Raw genomic sequence first — 23,152 nt, 5'->3', positions numbered from 1 at the left:
ATTTGTGTTATGCAATTATGGTAGGCAACTGGTCTCTGCGTGGCTAACCTAGACTTCCTTGGTGGTTTCCCATCCAAGTACTAACCAGAACTAACCCTGCTTAGCTTCTGAGATCTGACAAATGTGGGCTTGCCCAGGCTATCCAGGTCAGGGCACGACACTTAATAGCGGTCACAAATTTCACTATTCAACAAGTAACATGCACCCCCACCCCCCGATATTAGGTATTCTGCCAGCCTTGACAAAGGAGAGACGGGTGGGCATGATCAGTGCGTGTACCCAAGCTACAGGAGTTCTCGCTTCCAAGAATCTCACCTTTTCCCCTCATGCCTCGACTTCCAACATCATGTCAAGAAAGCTTTCTTTCAGAGAGATTTGTGAATGGGAAATAGTTGAATTCTTTGAATGCGGCTATTTTTTGGTAGCTTTTGTTGTTTTGATTGCTTCTGTGCATTTTTCAATTGAGATTTCTTTTGCTGCTTTTATTCTGCACTACATTTTCTAATTTTTAAATTCTGTTAGCTGCCTTGTATATAATATGTATAGAAGAAAAGCTATATAAAACATTCTAAAGAAATAAAAATCAGTTCCTTATACATCAAATACAATTTTAGCCATTACATCTTCAGAAGATTCTCTTGTGAAAAATGAACAGCCATACTCTGCAAAAGCAAAGGTAATCAGTAAACTAAAACTAAATTACCAGGCATATGAGAGAGAGTGCAAACTGACATACAAGGACGCCTCTTACTTGTCAAAAACTTTCTTTCCAAGGCGGGAATGAGCCGTGTCTGCTTGCTGCTTCAGGTCTGTGAGGTTTGGGTATTTTTTTCTTTTCCCCTTGCTTTTTCCTCCTTTTCCACTATATCGAGATGATCCAAGATCTAATCCTGTGGCTGTTTCAACTTCTCTCATGAATTCTGGATCTTGCCACTCTGACCAAGAGAAAAAAAAATTCATCTGCTGATTACAAACATTAAACTTTAACTCTAAAACGTTTTGCTCTGCATTACTGTCTTTAATTGTCATTCTACATTTTGTCAAAGTGTTTCAAACTCCATTTTGAAGGCAGGCATCTCCACTTTGGCAGAAACCTGCATTAATATGTGAAATATGGAATTTCCTGTGTCTGATGCCTCAGAAGCGCTTTCTAGTTAAATGTCAGTTGCTAGAAAAATATTCCTTTCCTGGACGGGCAATGATGTCGTGGCCCCTCAGGGCCCTGATCCGAGGTTCCTTCCTCCAGGGGCTTCCCCTCCCGGTACTGGTTGGCTTCTCTCATTAGGTAAAAGGACTTTGCCTGCCAGCTAATACAGACTGCGAGATTTCAGTCCATCTGAAGCACATACATTTGGCCGTCTTCTTAGACAGAGGAAGGAAAGGGGGTTAGTTTGGAAGTATTTTCTGTGTCTTGATTTTCCATGACCACCTTGAAACCGTAACGTATCAGGTTCATTATTCATTTCATTTATACCCCCCCTTTCCTCCCTGCTGAGGACCCAACGTGGCCAGTGACACTCTTCCTTCTTCCACTGTATCCTCACAACAACCCTCGGAGGCAGGCTAGCCTGAGTGTGTGCGACTGGCCCCAGGTCACCCACTAAGTTTCCCTAGCAGAGCGGGGATTCAAATCCGGTTCTCCCAGATCCTGGCCTGACACTTTAACCACTACACTATGTGGGCTCTGTCTCTCTGTATGGTCTTAGATAAAAGTATTATTAAACTAGTAACATTAATCAACATCAGCATAAATTTATCCATTTTATTGGAGAATTCAAAAGCTACCTCCAAGTAGCCTACAGCTGTTACCCTAAGCGGAGTGACGTCCTTCTAACTCCCCTGAAATCAGTGGGGGGCCCGGGAGGCTTCACTCTGACGCCGCCGTCTGGCTGAGCTCCTTTCTTCTGCTGTATTTGCAGGGGGGCCCTAAGTCCACTTCTCCCGACCGACATTCACGTCTTCCCCTTGGGTCTCCCGAGGGACTATTTCCTCAGTGGCATTTAAGACCCTCTGCTTCAGCTTCTTCAGCCACATCAGGAATCGCTTATTTGTTTTTATACGATTGTACTACTTTGTACTTGGTACCTCCTGCAGATCGCTCTGAAAGATATTGATCTGTAACCCCCCTTCATATCTTAACCAGGAACTGTGGGCTGAGAGGGGTTCGCAACGGGCTGCCAGCCATCCAGGGAAGTGTCGGCGGTGGTCGTAAACTCTACCAAAGGGGAGTCAAATTCAATCCTTCCCAGCAGGTGGGACTCCAACAACCACCGTTCAAATCCTGCTAACCTTAAGGAGACACTGTTTATACAGTGATTCTCGAAAGCTTATGCTACAATAAAGTTGGTTAGTCTTAAAGGTGCTACTGGACTCTTTTTGATTTTGCTACTACAGACTCACACGGCTCACTCCTCTGGATCTATGACTGTTTATACAATCACCAAGAGTTTTAAAACTCAGTGAATTTCCAGATATCACAGTTTTCAGTTGCATACATAATCTAAGGGACTTAAAGTGCTTGTACCGCAAGAGAATAAACCATATATAAATCCTATGTCAGACATTAACCTCTGACTATTATTGTGCAACAACCCAAACTGTATTACCCTAATATTGTACTATCCCACACACAGTTGCCGTAAAACATATTGCAACTAAATCCATTTAAACAATATCCCAAAAGGAAACATTGCACAAATCAATGTGACGGGTGAGCACCAACAAGCAAGTTCTGTATCGGAACCCCCTCCCCAAAGTAAATTACTACATCCAGCGTCCATTCCCAGGCCAGCGGCTCTGTAGTATCCAAGCGCTCCTATACACTCTCCTGTACGATGCTTTTTAAAAGGCCAGGGGAGAAATCTAGACTTCTACCCTCAAGGTGGACTGAGCAAAAAAACAAAATCCTGCTCTCCTCCACTGGTGCTCAGAGCCACTGCAAGTGGGCAGAAAGGGCTGCCTAGAACTGCATTTGCCCCCCCCCCAAAGCTCTGAATGCCCACTCTCAAGATTTGCAGAGTGCTCTAAGGATCCTAAATTTGATGTAAGCCTCCAGAACAACTGTACTATCCAGTCTTAAATTCCTATGTCATGCCATCAAATGGGAACAGCAAAATCAAACCATGTATGCCGTAAAGACGCATTAAGATTTGCACATACCTTGTTAACATGCTGGTATCACCTCGACAGTCATGACAATTAAGCTCAAGCTTTTCAGCTAGGATCGAAATAAGCTACTTCATAAACTTTTTTTTTGGGGGGGGGGATAATGAGTAAAGTATCAAAGAAACTCTAAAAGGCTGGACAGACTCATCCTATTAGTTTCATTTATGGCAATAAGAGAAAGATTAAAACTTCGGTTAAACAACAAGTGGGAGGACAAATGAGCTTCAAAGGAATTCAAGGGAAGTACAGAAGGGCGAAATAAAACACACACATCAGAGATGGATCAGAGGACTTCAGAGAGTTTATTTTTGGAAGTAAAGGAATATAGAGCAGTACAATTCAGATACAGGAACGATTAATCTAAGATTAACAAAAAGTGTCTAAACAGTTTATCTTCCAGTAAATAAGACGGCGTCACAGTTTAGGAGCGCAGTGAATGGTGCAATTGTTTAAACACAACGAAAAAATGCTGGTGTTCAGTAGAGATGAAATGAGCATTTGAGTAAAATGAAGGAGCAATTTAAAAGCCTTTGAGAAAAATCGATAGCATGCCAGGGAAGAGCAACCTTTTTGAGGGCTGATGGGCCCCTAAAGCTCTTCGTACATTGTTACTGGTTTAGCAGCAGGGAAAAGAAAATTACACCGTTTGCACTGGCAGGGCAGAATCAATACTGTAGTTAGTAAAGAGATACTATTTCACATTTGACTGGCCAGGGGCTGCCTTTGCTACCTTGTCCTGATACCTGTTTGTTAACAAGTCACTAAGGGTTGGAAAACCACACATTCTTCAGGGCTGACACAAAAATAGGTACTTAATTTGCTCCCCAGTGTGAACTATTGTAACAGGATGAACACTGCAGATTAGCAAATCAGTCGAATCCCTCATGATTTCAGAACCAAGTGCCCGAAGCTCTGCTCCGCGGCCACGTCACCAAGATGTAATATTTGTAAACTAAGCATCAAGGAACAAAAAGCGAGGTTTTATCATTATAAATCTTTAGCGACAGATTTGCTATCCTGCTTTGCCATTCTGTCGAACATGAAAACATAAAGGTACAAGCTGAGATGCTCCAACTAGAGGAAGGCACAGAGTTGTGTTCTGCTGCTCCAGAAGGTTGGACCAGAACCAATGGGCTGAAATTAAATCAAAAGAGTTTTTGGCTAAACATTAGGAAGGACTTCCGGACAGCTAGAGCGGTCCCTCAGTGGAACAGGCTTCCTCGGGAGGCGGTGGGCTCTCCTCCTTTGGAGGTTTTTAAGCAGAGGCTAGATGGCCACCTGACAGCAACGCTAATTCTGTGAACCTGAGCAGACCAGGAGATGGATCACCACCTTGGGGTCAGGAAGCAATTTTCCCCAGGCCAGTTTGGCTAGGGATCCCGACAGTGTTTTGCCATCTTCTGGGCACGGGGCAGGGGTCAATGGCTGTGTGTGTGTGTGTGGGGGGGGGTAGTTGTGAAGCTCCTGCATTGTGCAGGGGATTGAACTAGATGCCCCTGGAGATCCCGTCCAACCCTGTGATTCTGCCCTGCTCTCTCTATCCTACTGTCTCTACTCTGTGGAGGAAGGGGGAGAGGCTTCAATCTCACCATCCATTTTCAAACTACTTAAGAATGAGTCACCAAGTCACTGGTTGTGTGACTTACCCATTTGATGATTAAAACTTTTTATTATTTTTACATATTTTTGCTGCTACCACTTACTTTTACAGCAAAACACACTTTATTATACCCTAACAGTGTAGTATTTACAATTAGTTGCAGGATAGACACAGAGAACGAAGGCTTATGCCTGCAACCGACTTATGGTGACCCCATCAAGGGGCTCTCGAGGCAAGCGAGAAGCAGAGGTGGGCTGCCGTCACCTTCCTCTGCAGAGCCCTTCCTTGGTGGTCGCCCATCCAAGTACTGACCCTGCTTAGCTTCCGAGATCTGACAAGAGCGGGCTATACCATACCACCTTCCCTCCCAACTACAGACTTACAGTAGTAGTAGTAGTAGTAGTAGTAGTAGTAGTAGTAGTAGTAGTAGTAGTAGTAGTAGTAATATATACCGCCTTTCTGGCCAGATGAGTGCCCACTCAGAGCAGTGAACAAGGTCAGTGTGGTTATTAACCCCAGAATCCAGCTGGGGCTGCGAGGAGTGGCTGACCCGAGGCCACCTGCAGAGCTCATGGCACTAGAGGGAGTTCAACCAGCTGAGTGCTCATTTGCAGCTCAGCCACTAAACCCCTATGCTATAAGAACCAAAATATATAAAAATGTGTATTAAGGAATTGATTTTTAAAAGGTAATAATAATTATTTAACAGGACATTTGTTATAAAGGCACACCTTAATGTTGATTTACTTATTGATCAATCACCTGTGACTCATTTAGATTCCTCTGTCCCCTGAAAATATCAGTTGCGACTTCTGTAAACCCCACAGAGAATCGTTCCGTTGGATGCCATAAATGTGAAATGCAGCCAATTCTTGATGAGGAACTCAGAGGCCGACTACTCTACAGCCTTGAAAACTATTTCTGAAAGCACAATCACACCATTTTTATAATGTACTTGAAGGACTACCTCTTCCCGTACTGTCCAGCCCACCAGTTAAGATGGCCTTCATCAGTCCTACTCTCTGGGCTCCTGCCTTCAGAAACCAGGTGGGTGTCAACCACAGGCAGGGCTTTTCCAGGGGTGGCCTCTCGCTTGTGGAATGCCTTGAAGCCTGCCTCGTGTGTATGCGACTCTTTTTTTGGTACCAGGTCAAAACGTTTCTGTTTATTTAGTATTTTAATTAAAGACTCAAGCTTTTGACCATCATTTCTATAGTGCCCTTTTAGCCTGTAAACTGTTCAATTTATTTTTAAGCTGGTCGATGTTTTATGCTTTTATGTGTGGGTTTTTATGGCTGGGTTTTTGATGATGGGTTTTTATTAACAACTTTAAATGTTTTTTATATTTTTATTGTTTTATTTTTAAGCCACCTCGGGCAGGGTCCCTGGAGAGACGGCCTTAACATTTTAATAATAATGTTTGATTTATATACCGCCCCTTAGGACAACTTAACACCCACTCAGAGCAGTTTACAAAGTGTGTTATTATTATCCCCACAACAATTACCCTGTGCGGTGGGTGGGGCTGAGAGAGCTCTGAGAGAGCTGTGACTAGCCCAGGGTCACCCAGCTGGCTTCAAGTGGAGGAAGCCAAACTGGCTCCTTTTTCTTAAAAAAAAAAAATCTTATTTCTAAATATAATCTTTTCCATATAGAACTGTTATTTACGTATTTTATATACATATGGTAAACTTTACACAGGAATTTAGATTGTTTTTCCATTTCCTATTCAAGATCCCCCTTCCAGAATTCAGTATTACTGGTGAGCGCTCTTTGAGCATGCTTCTCCAATCAGCTATGAATCTATATACCATAAGCTAGGCTGGCCCACAGAGAATGCAATAAATGCAATAATCAAAAAAATGCAACAAAGTCTGGCAAGATCTATTTTTTACTTCTGCTAATCCAAGTTTTCTGCTAATCCAAGTTGGAGAGGATGGGCTCTAATCTCCCAAATGCCTTGCACCTAAGTGCTCATCGTTACGAGGGAGACCAGAGGCAACGCATTCTCAGGTTCGTTGCGATCGATGAGGGACCTCCTCTAAGACCCTATTCACAAATATCTCAAAAACTGCAAGAGGAAGTGATGAGGAGCCTGAAAATGAACCAAGATCAATCCACAGTCCCAGAACTTCCATACTGCCTCCCACCACCTCAGAACACAACAGTTTTCAACAGATGTATTGTCGAAGGCTTTCACGGCCGGAGAACGATGGCTGTTGTGGGTTTTCCGGGCTGTATTGCCGTGGTCTTGGCATTGTAGTTCCTGACGTTTCGCCAGCAGCTGTGGCTGGCATCTTCAGAGGTGTAGCACCAAAAGTGTCACACTGAGAGATCTCTGTCTTTTGGTGCTACACCTCTGAAGATGCCAGCCACAGCTGCTGGCAAAACGTCAGGAACTACAATGCCAAGACCACGGCAATACAGCCCGGAAAACCCACAACAGCCACAGTATTCAACAGAGTCCGTTCCTACGTGAGTCACTCAGTGGAGGGATATCAAGTGAGGTATAGGTACGTGGGAGGTTATCATTCCCGATTAAAATGGATTCCTGATGGGCATCCCACAGTTGTAGACTTGGCTGGGAATTGGATTCAGTGAGTTATTGGTCAGTAAAACAGCGCGGCCCATCCTGAGTCTAATTCGGGATGCTTGGAATGCCCAAACTCCCATGACCACCAAGGGTGCAATGCAGAGCCTGGAGACCTTCGCCGGCAGCTCTGGAGCCACGGGAAGAGGCGAGCTGTGGGTCAGCAAGGAGAGGGAAGCTGTTCGCTGCTTCCCTCCTCCCAAGGGCTACTGGGTCAAAGTGCCCAGTGGACTCTGAGCAGCTCTGCTTCACCGCCTCACACATTCTGGGACAGATGTTTCTCAAAGTGCAGTGTGCCGCTCCACCCTTGTTCGGAGCCGGCTAAGCCTAGGAGAAGGGGTACAAGCATAATGGAGGAAGGAAGTGTTGTATCTGAGCCCCATCCATGCCAATTTTGATTCTGTTCTGCTGAACACAATGTATCCCGCTATAGCTCAATATCACTTTGCCAGTGTCATAACTATTCTTTTCTCAGGCTTTCACAGGTGTTTATCTGTTAGACTGTAACAACTTCCAGTGTTTATGACCTTGTGCTCATTCCCAGACAGTGCTGGGAACTCGATGTGATATCACAAATACGTGAAACGTTCTCAAAGAGAGCACCAAAGTATTGTTCACAGGTGGGAGGGGGGAGAAAGGAGTAAACCAGAAGGGTAAAAGAGAAGCGTCTCTCACATGATGTCATTCCTGTCAACTTCTGCTCATGCTGCTTAGGTGCCCGTCTTACTTCTAAGTGGCCCTATGGACCTGCATATGGAAATGATCTGATTTCTGAATAAAAGCCATTTGACCAAGAACCTGTGTCTTGATGCAATGGTCCAGGGATCTGTCTGCTGTATCTTGTCATCCATAGCCTGACAGGAAGCAGAGACCTCTTGGCCCTCCTGCCCAGCTGGCAGGAGCTCACTTGAGGAGGAGAGACCGAGGGGGGAAACTTTTCTAGTTTGGAGGCACCACCTGAGTCAGAGAAGAATTCTGAGTATACACGGGGCAACTGCCTCATACTGAAACTATCACGTATGATCTGCCAAAACTAAATCAAGAGATCATAAAGTTTGCCTTCTTACTAGAAGCTTTTACTGAATTATTCTTTCAACCACTACAGCAGATTTAAAAGGTTACCTCATTCAAACAAAAAATCACCACAGATTTCTACTTCGCGACACATACGAACCTGGTTGCTTTTCCTTTTTTTCAAACTGCTCCTTTGCTTCCCTGTCTCTGTCCTCTTGATTAACAGGATTTCCAAGTTCATCCCGTGGGATTATTTTTCCATGGAAAGGACACTTTGGGATAAATTAAATGCAATTACATTTTTTCTCATAAAGAACTCCAAGTTATGTTCACATTATTAACCAGCTAGGGATAACTAAGAGCACCAATCAATGGGTTTATTTGGGATATGCAGCTATGTTAAATGATAGGAGTCAGGAAGATGGCAATACACAAAACAGTCATTCGGTCAGTCATTCACGCTGTGATTACGAATGTCACATCCGCTCGCATTTAGAAACCTGTTGCCAGGAGCAATGAGGGAAGAGTCTGGTATACATTTCCCTCTGCAAAAGATGTTTTGATTCATTTTAAGTTCATTCATCCTTCCCAGTTCCATCTCCATACACAAACAACGTGCTGGCAGTTAAAATTAAAAGTTTTCTGTATAGCCAGTTTCTTTAAAGGATGAGAGACCTGGACTTGAGATACTGGAATTTAAATCCATGAAAATTCAAATACAATCTTCTGCCTGCTGCCGGTACTTCTCATTTTCTCAAGCCAGGAAACCAAACATCTTGCTCCCCTTACTCCCTGGCTCTCATATCAAGAAGGGGTCTGCACTGAGAAAATTTTTCTTATAATTTCAGATCCAGGAACGGAGAGGGCAGGATTTTTATCATGGTAGCTTATTTCCAGGTAGGACATTACTGGTTTGTATTCAAATCCAGGTGTTTTTTTTGGATTCCAAGATCATTTTTTACAATGGGGAATGTGTACAAGGGGCTGGGGAAGAAGTTTAAAGATAATGAATGGCACCAAATTTGCACAGAATGGATATGTTAGAACCTGGCAGAAATTTCTGCTGGGACAGAAGAGGAGAGGCTTCTTTCTCCCTCTTGGCTACTTTGGTCCCACATCTGGGCAGTGAGCCCCTTCACAGACCACACACCGCACAAAAAGCATTTTTTGAAAGAGACCACTGTGGCACAGATGCATGGTCCAGAGAGGAGGGCACAGGGAAAAGGACAGGAGAGCTTCAAAACTGGAGAGGAGAAAAGATATGGAAGGAGAAAGGGGAGCTGACGAGCATGGAAGTTCCCAACACTGTTGCTGTTGCAGTGGCCAAAGAAGAACTGCACGAGGGGGCCAAAGCTCTACCTCCCCGTGGATGTGCACCAGTGACCTTCCCCTTAGAGTGTGCGCAGTTAGCCACCCCAAGTTAATTTCACTTGTATACCAATGAAAATTCTGGTTGTACCCACCTTAACTCTGTCCTGCCTTTCACAAAGACCCCCATTTGGCATGGGGGCCCGGCATTTATGTTGCACTGGTTCAAACTTGCCAGCAAACGTTATGCACCTGCTTTTCAGCATCCCTGCAATATCCTTATTTTCCACTTCTTCTTCCATCTCGTTCGGTGTCCAAAAGCGATGCTGAGAAGCAACTCTACAGAAAAAAAAGTTTACTATTAATGCATTTTATGCAGATCAGAGCATCAATATTTGTCTTATGAATGATACATGGATTCCATAAGATACAAGATAAACAATATCACACTTAAAGCTTGTTGGGGGAAGCTTTATTGTCTGTGTTCATTTAATGTGTTTTAATCCCTAATGTTCCTGAAATTCCCATGACTTCTAAACAAAATCTTACTTTCAACCCCATTTTATTTAGGACTTTCACAGTAATATTCATATATGCTAGCTTTTCTAAAAACTTGCATGCAACAGATAACAAAAAAGGATACATTTAAAAGAAAAATTGGAATTTATTTACTTAAAAATCTTTCCAGCAACAGGTTGTTCTTCTCCCCAGTAAGCAAGATCTAAACCAAAAGGTACAAATGGAGCCTTGGATTTCTCTTCTTCACGCTTATTGTTCTGCTCCCCTGAAGTTACAAATTCAGAATTCCTATATGTGCAGAACAAATTGATAAAACAATGCATGAAACTCACAATCAAGAACTGCAACGTATTTTCAGCAATCAAGAACTGCAACGTATGTTCAGTATCTTCTGCATGCACGTCATGTGAGATCTACTAAAATTCCTATCATCTTGGCTGTTTATCATAAATACTGTAATGCTTACAATGAGTGACGACAATTCACCATAAATTTTGTACATACTTTTAAAATGGCTTGTTTTGATTAATGATACTTACTCTGTGACTTATGGAGACCGACATTTGCAATCACCGTTGTCCAAAGAAGTTACCTGATCCTCAACTCCTTTCCATCTCAGTTTGTCTTCTACCTCCTTTCCTTCTCCCACCTTCTTTCCCCCCAAAAGTACTCTCTGTACTTCCACCCTCTGGAACCCTTCCTTGCCCAAAGGATGTTTCTCTTTAACAGTAGCCTGCTGATAATCCTGCATCATTTCCGGTGCGCCCATGTTTACTTCTGGGAGCACCTGTCTGAGGCACCGAGCGACTCAGAGAACCCAAAATGAGAAGGGCTGCAGGCAGCACATGAAAGAGGCACATGGGGCTTGCAAGCTTTGGAGCACCACCAGCATATATAACTTGATGTGGCAAGAAGGGAAGACTAAGGATAGGATACAATATTAAAAGAATCACAAAGCAAATTAAAATGCAGTGAGCTTGTCTTCACAAAGATTATCTCAGTTAAGAATTGCATTCTTCTCCAAGGGCTGGAATAGCCATTAACAGGATCAGATCAAAGTGTGGTGAACTGCTGGCTTGCCTAGGGTGCAAAGCTGATTTTGGGCCTGCAGCGAGATTAAGACATTAATGCAATCAAAAAGCGTCACTGCACTGAGCTTATATTGCTTACAACCATATGTACCTTTTCAAAAATGACAGTGTAAAAAATCAGGATAAGCAAACGACCCTCTAACAAACCAAAACAAACAACTCCCAGTCCCCGCTCCAAAGGAATTTCTGATCATTGCGGTGATCTCAGTATTTCACTAGTAAAAGGCTGGGGAAGCCCTTACTTTAGCCACCCGCCCCCGGTATGTCTTGTCATATAAATTTATAAGCAAAACAGGTTTCTTTTGAATTGCTCTTCTTTCGTTAAGACATTTAGATAACGTTACTGTAGCCAGCATGGCAGCATTTCACAATTCATGTACTTTTTCAGAAACGGAACTGTTTTCCAGGCAATATCTATAAGGTAATCTTCAGATAAGAGCCCCGTGGCACAGAGTGGTAAAGCAGCAGTCCTGCAGCCCAAGCTCTGCTCATGACCCGAGTTCAATCCCGGCAGAAGCCGGGTTCAAGTAGCCGGCTCAAGGTTGACTCAGCCTTCCATCTTTCCGAGGTCGGTAAAATGAGTGCCGTTTCCTGGGGGAAAAAGTGTAGATGACTGGGGAAGGAAACGGCAAACCACTCTGTAACAAAAAGTCTGTCAAGAAAACATTGTGATGTGATGTCCCTCCCATGGGTCAGTAATGACTCGGTGCTTGCACAGGGGACTGCCTTTCAGTCTTCAGATACCATTATATGTAATGTTAGTTCTGCGTTTTCCATCACCCCAATTCTGAAGTAATCTATGATGAGGCAATATTTACCTTTGAAATATCAGTAATGCAACCGTATTATGCAACTAGAGCGAGAAATACACATATTTTTCCTTTAAAAGCCAATTATTCTTTTCTTTTCATCTAATGATTAACATTCAAAAGTTAATGGGTTTGACTCCAAGATCTACAAGTGCCGGTCTTCTGACTTCCTGTCATCTTTGGAGGAACAGGCCTCTCTGTTTAAAAATAATGTAAATATCTAATACTTGTGCTGTTTTCAGATTTCTGTAATCCCAGTCAGATTACCTCACTTAAGAGTTGTCCTACTTTATGGAATACACTGACTTACACTGTGCAATCCGCCTCGAGTCTCAATGAGGAAGCTGGTCTATAAATAACATAAATAAATAATAAATTTAAAAGACTGCTTCTGAGGATGAAGGGCCTGCAGGAATAGTGTGGGTTGCAGGGTGTGTGTGTGTGTGTGTTATCTGCTGAAACCTGAATGCAGATAACAGGGACTAAATGCGTGCAATAGTAAAAACAGTAAAAAAAAAACACTAGAAAAACAATGCAAGTAAAACATCCCTCGGAAAGAAAGATTTAAAATTCAAGGCATCTACAACACAATCATCTTGCGAAGACAAAAGTCCTTCTAAAGAGTTTTGTTTTACAGTCCCTACTAAAAGCCAAGAGTACAGTGTATCTTCTCATTTCCTCCAGAAAGCTACTCCGTAACAGTCACAGTAAAAGCCCCCAAAAGAGCAGGAGTAAAACATACTGTCAGATACGTCTCCAGCCTCTATCTGCCATGTGTCATGGATTTCTTACTGCAGTGTGTAGTGTACATGCAGAGGGAACCTGTTTTGCTGACTGGTTGCTAGCTGCTTATCTTGCAGGTGTTTTGGTTACCATTTCCTGGCTGGCCTGTGAACGTGGCCTTGAAGTTACAGCCAAGACTGCACCAACCTCCTAAGAGACTGAGCAGAGCTCATCCTTTCCCTCCTCCCCTCACTCCCAGCTCCCTGGCTCAGCGTGCCAAAATCCTAATGGCCTTTCTTCCCTATTGGGGGGGTGGAGACCTTGCCCTATAATTAACCTTGCTTTGCTGCCTTGTGTTAGTTACTTCAACCAATGATCCTGTCTGACCATCTTGATACTGGTATTCTTCTTTAATAAAGTAACTTTAACTCATACACCTGAGTGATGCCGTGAAGTGCTTGGGGGAAAGACCTGGCAAGACCTGACACATACCCTTACAGGGGTCAGAATGACCAAGAGGCATTGCTGCATTGAGCGAAGACATTGAGAGTGATGATGCTTCAGGTATGCAGGCCCCCAGATTGTGGAGGATATTAAAGGTTAGTGCCAGCACCTTGAACTGGACTCGGAAACACACAGGCAACCAAGACAAGGACGGCAAAATAGGTGCAATATGATCCATGCCCCCTGCATGTGTTTTCACATTTTGCACCAAGTGCAGTTTCCAAATTGTGTTCAAGTGAAGTCCTATACATAGTGTGTTACAGCAGTCAAGCTTCAAGGTAACAAGTGCAGCCAGATAGGCAGTCTTCAGATGGGGGGAATGCTTACGGGACAAGGCAGAAAGCCCTCAAACCTATTTACAATTGCCTAGTTTTAGCAGTAAAAGACAAAAAGGGCACCCTAAGTGCAGCTGCACCCTTCTAAGCCTGATGGTTTAACAACTTACAAGAGCCACAAACAAGCTGACACTAGCTAGTGATCCATGCAATGGTCACCTCAAGACTAGATTACTGCAACTCGTTCTGTGTAGGGCTTCCCTTGAGTCTGACCCAGAAATTTTAGCGGGTCCAGAATGCTGCTGCATGTGTCCTGGCGGGTATACCATACAGGGCACACATCTTGCAGCAGCTGCACTGGCTCCCCATGGAGTTCCAGATCAGGTTCAAGGTTTTGCTTTTAACCTTGAAACGGACTGGGACCAGCATATCTGAGGGAACGTCTCTCCCCGCATATACCCCGGAGAACGCTTAGATCAGCAGGAAAACATCCACTGGTGGTCCCTGGCCCCAGGGAGGCTCATTTGGCCCTGACCAGGGCCACAGGTTTTTCAGTCCTGGCCCCAACCTGGTGGAACTCTCTTTTGGAGGACACCCAGGCCCGTCAAGATCTTATATTTTTTCGGCAGGCCTGTAAGACAGAGATGTTTTGCCAGGTGTATGGCTGAGGCCAGCCTAAGGTTTCTTTAGGAATGCCTCCCGACCGGTCTCCTGCTAGAGGGGGCTCCATAACCACCTGCCCCCTCATATGCGAAGTCATAGTGATGATGACATCCATTGTACCTCTTCTCCCCTCCTTGTATAGGCTATGCTGGGAGAGTGGAGGAGGCGGCCATCTGGGGTTTGACTGGACGTATCGATGATTCTGATTTTAATGTATTTCAAAGTTCTATTTTTGTATTATATTGTGGTAACCTGCCTTGAGCCCACTTGCGGGGAGGGCGGGCTATAAATCAAATAAACACCAACAACATCAACAATCTCTGGAACCGGGTTAGTTAATCCTGCTTTGTGATCTCCTGGACTTCCACAGACTTAAAGAAAAATTCACACCTCCAGAATCAGCCCGAAGAGGCAGCTGCTTTCTAAATGCTATGAAGTAGTTAATGAACTAGAAGTAAAAAGGGAAGTAGAATCACTGCAGAAACCAACTTCGTAATTCCTTCCTGTCTTACATGGTTTAAGACCGCTCTGGGATATGTCAGGGTAAGTGGGACAGTTAATTCCCTTTCAATTAATTGATTTCCAGCCCCCTCAATTTTTATAGACGGTGTCAATTCTCTGTCTGGCTAGTTAACAGCATTATTGCCACAAATGCAATTTGAAAACTATCTTGACTTCTATATATACATTTTGGTGTATCCCCCGTTTCCATATTGGCACAGATTTGTATTAGTGTATTACTTTCATATTTCCAATGAGCAGGTCTTTAAAATACCATGTGACTATCTGAAGAAGTGAGCTGCGGCTCACGAAAGCTCCTACCCTACCATAAATTTTGTTAGTCTTCTATGTGCTACTGGACTCTAGCTCTTTTCTACTGCTACAGGCAGACTAACACGGCTACCCATCTTGTTATGACTACAGTAAAAATGAAAAAAAACCCAATCTTGTGATTTCAAAATCATACCAATAGTTTCCTGTTACTTATAAAGGAGGAAGAAATGTATATGTGAACTTGAATAATCTTCACAGGATATACATAGGAAGACTAAACTTAATAGTTTGAATAAAACAACAGAAAAATTAAAAACATTTTTACAAACACTGCTGTTCAACACATTCTTGCCAAAATTCCCAAGTGCATGAACATTATTGAACGTGATGCTGCAAAGAACATTTTTGCTTTTCCAAAAACTGGAGGCACATGCCATGTCTTTTCAATAATCACAAAAATTTAAACAGCGTGCGCTCTCTCTCTTTCTCTCTGAAGGAGGAAAGCAAGACTGTTCCGCCTGGAGAAGAGACGACTGAGAGGTGATATGATAACCATCTTCAAGTACTTGAAGGGCTGTCATATATAGAGGATGGGGCAGAGTTGTTTTCTGTTGCCCCCAGAAGGTCGGACCAGAACCAACTGCTTGAAATTAAATCAAAAGTTTTCAGCTAAATATTAGGAAGATCTTCCAGGGAGTTAAGAGTGGTCCCTCCGTGGAGCAACTCCACAGTTCTTAACAACCAGCCTCAGTTCTAACATATTTCAAAGCAGTGCTTGGGATCAAAGATAATAAAAAAACCTTTTCACACTAATTATAATTACAACCTGGTATCTGTTGGTTGCACTCTGGGTAGTTTATCTTGGACAATTTTCCATGTTGCAGCGGCACAGGTTGGATCAAGTTCTTCTTCATTTTGCTGAGGTTCTCCCTCTTCTGCTGTCTTTATTCCTAAGGCGTTCGGAGGCGAGACAGGCTCAAGGCCTGCAAGAAGAAAAGCAAAGATGGTGGCAAACACTTATTTTGCAGCCATGTAAAGTATGAAGCAAACACATCTCTCAAAGAGAAAAATGGCGACTCTGTACAGCAATACTCACTTGCAGAGAAAGTCTGATTCAGTTTTAGTTAGCAGAAAAATACTAACAACCAGATTGCTGATGGGCTACTTATTTTAACTTGCGCAAGAAAACAAATCACATCAAATTTATCCCAGATTATTGACTGAGAATCTCAGTCAGATACCATTCTGCTGTTCCATAGCCACTGAAAGAATATTTGCAGAGGTTAGTCTGTTGCAGTAAAATTCCACAGGTGTCCAGACTAAATAAATACATAAATTGTTATTATTTAAGGTGCTACAGGATTCTTGTATAATTTGGGGAAAACGCTGCATTAATTCAGAAACAAATCAATTTCAGTGGACTTATCAGAGGCCAAAAAGACCAGGAACTAGTACAATTTATTGTAATCCAAAAAGTCTATATGCGGACTTCCTGTTTGGGATCCATGGAGGTCTAACGCAGCTCCACTTGCGGAGCTGACCGGACTGCCGTTTTAACCGGCCGGCGGGGTGAAAATAGCCCGCGGCCGACTGCTCTCAGGCGGGGAGCAGGCAAAGAACGCTCAAGACCCTAGGGTGAGCTAGATCTCGGACGAGGGGGGGCTTTACACAATGAGTCTCCCCCCGATCCTTGAGGTCCCACCTTGCGACGGGTCGGCTATAATCTCTGCGGCAGTTTTGGGGCCAATTCGGCTGGCATAAGACCTACATACCCAAGCATCGATTGGGGGAAGAAGCTGAGAGGAGAACTTAAAATCGAAACAGCGATTACAACCCGAGAAAAGTGAAGAGAAGGTAAAGATCATTATCTTCTGAGACGGGACAGATTGATAAAAACAGAGAGGAAAAAAAGTAGATTTTTAAACTGCAACAGACTAGTGAAAAGGAGGGGAAGACTCGGCAGGAATCGAATTTAAAAAGAGACTAAGTTTAAAGAAGTTATTAAAGAAATGGGACTATTGTTTTGAATACCTGTGGCTTTGGAGCTGTGAGAAAAAGACACCATCGCGAGATCTGCTGTGGGAAGACGGGAGACAGGAAGTGCGTAATAACAATAGAGTGGCTGGAGAGAAGCGGCCCTTGCTGGAGGGCAGGAAGTAGGGAATCGCCATTTTTGAAAGGGGAAGGGTCGCGGCTTCAGCGGAAGAGGAAGTAGGCCATCTTGGATTACAAAATCATAGAGAAACCATAGAGAAAAGACGCCCGACATTTTGGACTCTTTAAAACAATTTCTATAAGAAGACCGGGACATTTAAAATAGAAAAACGTTAAATTTTACGCCACGGAGTTAAGGAAGAGAGCGGATTCGTGGGAGCGAGCTAAAGCAAGCCCCACGATGTCAAAAAAAGAGTGGCAATCGGCAATAGAAAACCTGGATAAAAATCTGGACAAAAAACTTTTAGATATGATTAAAGAACTTAAGGACACGAAATTGGAGCTGATAAAAGAGGTTAAAGAGGTTACACAGACAGTAAAATCGGAGCTGTCAGAAGTGAAAAAAGGTATGGAAACAATACGAAATGAATTACAAGGAACGCAGCAGAGAGTTAAAACAGTAGAAGACGCGATGGAGAATTTAGCAGACACGCAACAAACAGAGATGAGATTGGTGAAGGGGAGAATGTCAGTTGCAGAAACTAAACATATGGAGAAGCAGCTACGTTTTCGTGGCTTGCCAGAAGTGGAAGGAAAGTCAGCGCAAGAACAGATGACTGAGGTGTTGGCTGAGTACCTGGGGAAGGAGGAGGAGGAAGTTGTGGCTATCCTAGATGTGGCATACCGTGTGAATTCGAGAATAGCAACCCAGAGGAAACTACCAAGAGATGTGATTGTGCAGTTTACAACACGAAATATGAAAGAGAGGATTGTGACAAAACAGTTTCAAGATCCATTGGAGATTGATGGCAAGACGATTATTATAATGAAGGAACTGCCCAGATCAGTGTTACTGGACCGGAAAAAATATAAAGTGCTAATTCAGATTTTGAAGGACATGAAAATCAGGTACAGATGGGAGTTACCGGAAGGAGTGTCCTTTGAGTTTGGAGGGGCCAAAAAACGCATCAGATCTGAGCGAGAGATGGAGCGATTTATTAAGGACAATGAAAAAGACTTACCAACAAGATCATGAGTATGGAGTGTAAAGTATTATCTTGGAATGTAAATGGACTAAACTCACCGAATAAGAGGAAAAATACTTTTCACTGGCTACTAAAACAAAAATGTGACATTGTTTGTTTGCAAGAGACCCATATCAGAAAGCAGGATGTAAAATATTTAAAATCTGGAAAATTGGGCAAAGAATATGTAGCGGCCTCCAACAAGAAAAAAAGAGGAGTGGTGTTGTACATAAAAGAGGAGCTACAGCCAAAATTTGTTATGAGAGATGTGGAAGCTAGATTTGTAGCAGTGGAATGTATTTGGAATTTAAAGAGAGTGTTGGTAGTCGGACTTTATGCACCTAACGGTGCAAAAGAAAGCTTCTTTGAGGATTTAAGGAAGCATTTAGACGATCTTGCATACGACCAGATAATTCTTGCTGGAGACTTCAATGGAGTGACAGACTTGGAACTAGACAAAAAGACTACAACGGCACAAAAGAAAAGAGGACTATTACCAAAGCTTTTTTTTGAGTTGATTCAACAAGAGACTCTTGAAGATGTATGGAGGAGAGAATATCCTAAAAGCAGACAGTTTACCTTTTATTCTGCAAGGCATTCTACATTATCAAGAATTGATATGATCTGGGCCTCAAAAGACTTAGCATTATGGACTAAGGAGGTAGAAATAATGCCTATGGTAGGCTCAGATCACAACCCAATTATGTGGAAATTTGGAAAAAAGAGAAAAAGGAAAGCATGGAGAATAAATGAGGACTTGTTACAGGAAAGAGAGAATATGGAAATACTGAGAAGAGAGACAAAGTTTTTTATACAATACAACGTGAATAAAGAAGTACCAACCAATAAAGTTTGGGATGCTTACAAGGCGGTTGTAAGGGGCATACTAATGGACTTAAATGGTAGAGCAAGAAAGAAGAAAGAGGAGAAAAGACAAGAGATTGAGGAGAAAATAAAAGCCAAAGAAATACAGCTAAAAAAGAGACCAGGGAAAAAGAAGGTATACCAGGAAATTAAAATACTTCAAGAACAGCTAACAGCAATGAGCAATAAAGAATTGGAGTGGAATCTCAAAAGACTGAATCAAAAAGCGTTTGAGGGTGCTAATAAACCTGGGAAGTACCTGGCATGGCAATTGAAGAAGAAAAGGGAAAAGAAGATAATAAATAAAATTTGCGAAGATAACAAAACGTATTTGGAGCAGGCTACCATTAGTAGAGCCTTTTATAAATTTTACGCTAAGCTGTATAATAAAAAAGAAGTAAACAAAGAATCAATAGCGTCATATTTGGAGAAAACCAAACTTCCAGAAATCTCGGAAGCTTGGAGAAATAAGTTGAATAGTGAAGTAACTGACGAGGAAATAAGTAAGGCAATACAATCTGCAAATCTAGGAAAGGCGCCAGGGCCAGATGGACTTACGGCTAAATTCTATAAGACAATGGCTAATGAACTGGCACCATTCCTAAAAGAGGTGATGAATGGGGTTTTAAGGGATCAAAGGATTCCAGAAACTTGGAGTGAAGCGAATATATCATTGATCCCAAAAGAGGGCCAAGACCTGACTAATGTGAAAAATTATAGACCTATATCGCTACTCAACAATGACTACAAAATTTTTGCGAAGATATTGGCGGAGAGATTGAAGGGGTGGCTCTCGGAAGTCATAGAGGAGGAACAAGCAGGCTTTTTGCCAGACAGACAAATAAGAGACAACTTAAGGACAGTGATCAATGCTATTGAATATTATGACAAGCGTTGTGACAAAGAGGTTGGTTTCTTCTTTGTTGACGCTGAAAAAGCGTTTGACAATTTAAACTGGGACTTTATGTTTGCCACTATGGAAAAGCTACAATTGGGAGAAAGATTCATCAGAGCAATTAAGGAAATTTATAGAGACCAGACTGCAGCAATTGTGGTGAATGATGAATTGACCAAGAAATTGACGATAAGTAAAGGAACAAGACAAGGTTGCCCGTTATCTCCATTGTTGTTCATTTTAGTATTGGAGATTCTGATGATACAAATACGTCAAGATGATGAAATTCGTGGAATAAAAATAAAGGACTATTCATACAAGGTCAGAGCATTTGCGGATGACATAATGTTAATTGTAGAGGACCCATTGGAGAACATGCCAAGAGTGATAGATAAGATCAAGGAGTTTGGAGACTTGGCAGGTTTCTTCATTAACAAAAAGAAGTCAAAGATATTATGTAAAAATATGACTAAGCAGAAACAACAATTGTTAATGGAAACAACGGATTGTGAAGTAACAAGTAAAGTGAAATATTTGGGAGTCGAATTAACTGCAAAGAACATAGATCTATTCAAAAACAATTATGAAAAACTATGGACTCAGATAGAGAGAGACTTGATTAAATGGAATAGATTGAATTTGTCATGGTTGGGCAGGATTGCAGCAGTTAAGATGAATGTGTTACCAAGAGTAATGTTTTTGCTACAGACAATACCAATCATCAGAGACTCCAAACAATTTGAAAAATGGCAGAGGAAAATATCAGATTTTGTTTGGGCAGGCAAGAAGCCTCGAGTGAAAGTGAAAGTTTTACAAGATGCAAAGGAAAGAGGCGGAATGCAACTGCCCAATCTGAGACTTTATCATGATGCAATCTGCCTAGTTTGGTTGAAAGAATGGATGACATTAAAGAACAAGAAACTATTAGCCCTAGAGGGATATAAAAAAATATTTGGATGGCACGCATATTTATGGCATGACAAAGTAAAGGTCAACTCGATGTTCCTGCATCACTTTGTTCGGAGAAGTCTATACATAATCTGGAAGAAGTACAGAATTTATCTACAAGAAGGAACCCCTTTGTGGGTGGTTCCATATGAGGTGATAGACCCGAGAGCTGTTGATAATGAACAACAATGTTTAACGTATAAAGAAATAACTAAAACTGAAGCATCCAAACTTAGAATAAAGACACAAGAGGAACTATCACCTAACTACGATTGGTTCCAGTATAGACAGATCAGAGACTTATATAATTCGGACTCTGTAAAGGGAGGTATACGAATAGAGAATTCGGAACTAGAGCAGACCCTTCTTAAAGAAGATAAGAAAAGAATATCCAAGGTATACCAAGTACTGTTGAAGTGGTATACCGAGGATGAGATAGTTAAAACACAAATGGTGAAATGGGCTATAAACTTTAATAAAGAAATAACAATGGAGGCATGGGAATACTTGTGGAAAACTACAATGAAGACAACGACATGTATTAATATCAAAGAGAACATTTATAAAATGATCTATCGTTGGTACATGACACCAAAGAAGATTGCGCTAGGGAATTCGAATACTTCTAATAAATGCTGGAAATGTAAGAAGCATGAGGGCTCCCTCTATCATATGTGGTGGTCGTGTGAGGTAGCCAGGCAGTACTGGGGGGAAATAATAAGAGAAATGAGTGAAATTTTACAATTTCAAATTAATAAGAACCCAGAACTCCTGCTACTGAACTTGGGAATGGAGGGAATTCCAGCCCAACACAGGACGTTGATATTTTATATGACAGCAGCAGCTAGACTTTTGTATGCGCAAAAATGGAAAGTACAAGAAGTGCCAACTATTGAAGATTGGACTTACAAATTGCTGTATATGGCTGAAATGGACAAGATGACAAGAAAATTGAGAGATCTGGACTCAGGGCAGTTCAACACAGACTGGGAGAAGCTGAAACAATACCTGGAGAAGAAATGGGAGGTGGGAGGAAAACTGTGGCAGTTTGAGAACTACTGAAGTATTGAAGTAGAGGGGGGAGACTTTACCGGGGGGAGAAGAGATAAATGTGAATTAATAAGCAGTCAGATTAATAGATTGACATATATATAGATATATATAGGTTAACAAACAGAACATAGAGAAAATAATTAATTATAAGGACTAAATATAAGGAGCGATTAACTAACAATATTTTCTTTTTTTTTCTGACAAGTTTTGTACCAAACTGAATGTCTGAAGATATAGATGGGTCAAATTGATTGACTACGTGAGGAGAGATATATAGAACTATTATAAAAAGATAGAATGAGTAATATATAGAGAGAATAAGTCAAATTGTTTGATATAAACGAATGTATGATCTATATGGTTTATGATATATAGAAATACCTGAAATTGAAAAATTGGGATAAATTGTTTATCTAAGATGGAAACAAAGGCTTACAGTTTGGGCATATAATGTTAAAAATAGTTAAGGATGTACTGCTTAGAATAATGGAGAATATATATTTGTTTTAGATAGAGGAAGCTAATAAAAGTAAGGGAAAGGGGACAAAGGGTTGGAAAGCTGTTGGAAGTCAACAAAAAGGGGGGGGAAAGGGAGGGGGTTAGAGATGAAAAAATTGGGGAAAATTGAATGTAAATGTGGAAATAATGGATTCTAACCCAATAAAAATTTTTCAAAAAAACAAAAACAAAAAGTCTATATGCACACAGGCACAGTTTAGTTCACCTGCTTGGGCCTCACCTGCTTCCCTCAGACACAGAACCTTGCCTTCCATACAAACTGTGGTGGCTCTACCCCCGTCCTTGGGGGCCTTTGACAGAGGCAGAGGCCCCTGGGCGCCCCCATTGCTCTTCTTCAGGCTGACCCTCCTCTTCTCATCTGTTTCCCCTTTCTACTTCTTCCTGTCACTTCTCAGGCCAGCTCCTGAGGGTGAAATACTCCTCCTTTGCTGCAGAGAGAAAGGGCAACCAGGTATGCAAGGCCCACACATCTGGTAATGCCACTGTAGTTCATACCCCGAGAGAGTGAAAGGTCCTGACCTTGGCCGTTTCCAGACGGCTCCCCGCTGCTCGGAAGAAGCCGGAAGATCGTGAAAAAACCGTGGAAGATCGCGTTTTCTCACGCGAGATTTGCGTGACGTCATGTGACGTCGCTCAAATCTCGCGCGAGAAAACGCGAT

At 42.2% G+C, this 23,152-nt stretch overlaps 1 protein-coding gene across 2 annotated transcripts in view; it reads right to left on the bottom strand.

The window, feature by feature from the left end:
• The window catches only part of UVSSA (UV stimulated scaffold protein A), a 93,858-nt gene that overhangs the window by 15,828 nt on the left and 54,878 nt on the right, over positions 1–23,152 (bottom strand). For both annotated transcript variants that reach the window (XM_054974735.1, XM_054974736.1), the window contains 5 exons: positions 15,862–16,018; positions 10,350–10,484; positions 9,833–10,016; positions 8,530–8,641; positions 752–935 (listed from right to left, as the gene is read on the bottom strand). In XM_054974735.1, coding sequence (XP_054830710.1) covers positions 752–935; positions 8,530–8,641; positions 9,833–10,016; positions 10,350–10,484; positions 15,862–16,018 — 772 coding nt within the window. The remainder of the gene's footprint in view (positions 1–751; positions 936–8,529; positions 8,642–9,832; positions 10,017–10,349; positions 10,485–15,861; positions 16,019–23,152) is intronic.

This window comes from Eublepharis macularius, chromosome 3 (assembly GCF_028583425.1).
Source record: "Eublepharis macularius isolate TG4126 chromosome 3, MPM_Emac_v1.0, whole genome shotgun sequence".
In the NCBI taxonomy this organism is placed as follows: domain Eukaryota; kingdom Metazoa; phylum Chordata; class Lepidosauria; order Squamata; family Eublepharidae; genus Eublepharis; species Eublepharis macularius.
Note: the sequence above shows the minus strand (reverse complement) of the source record. Positions and strands in the feature narration are given on the sequence as shown.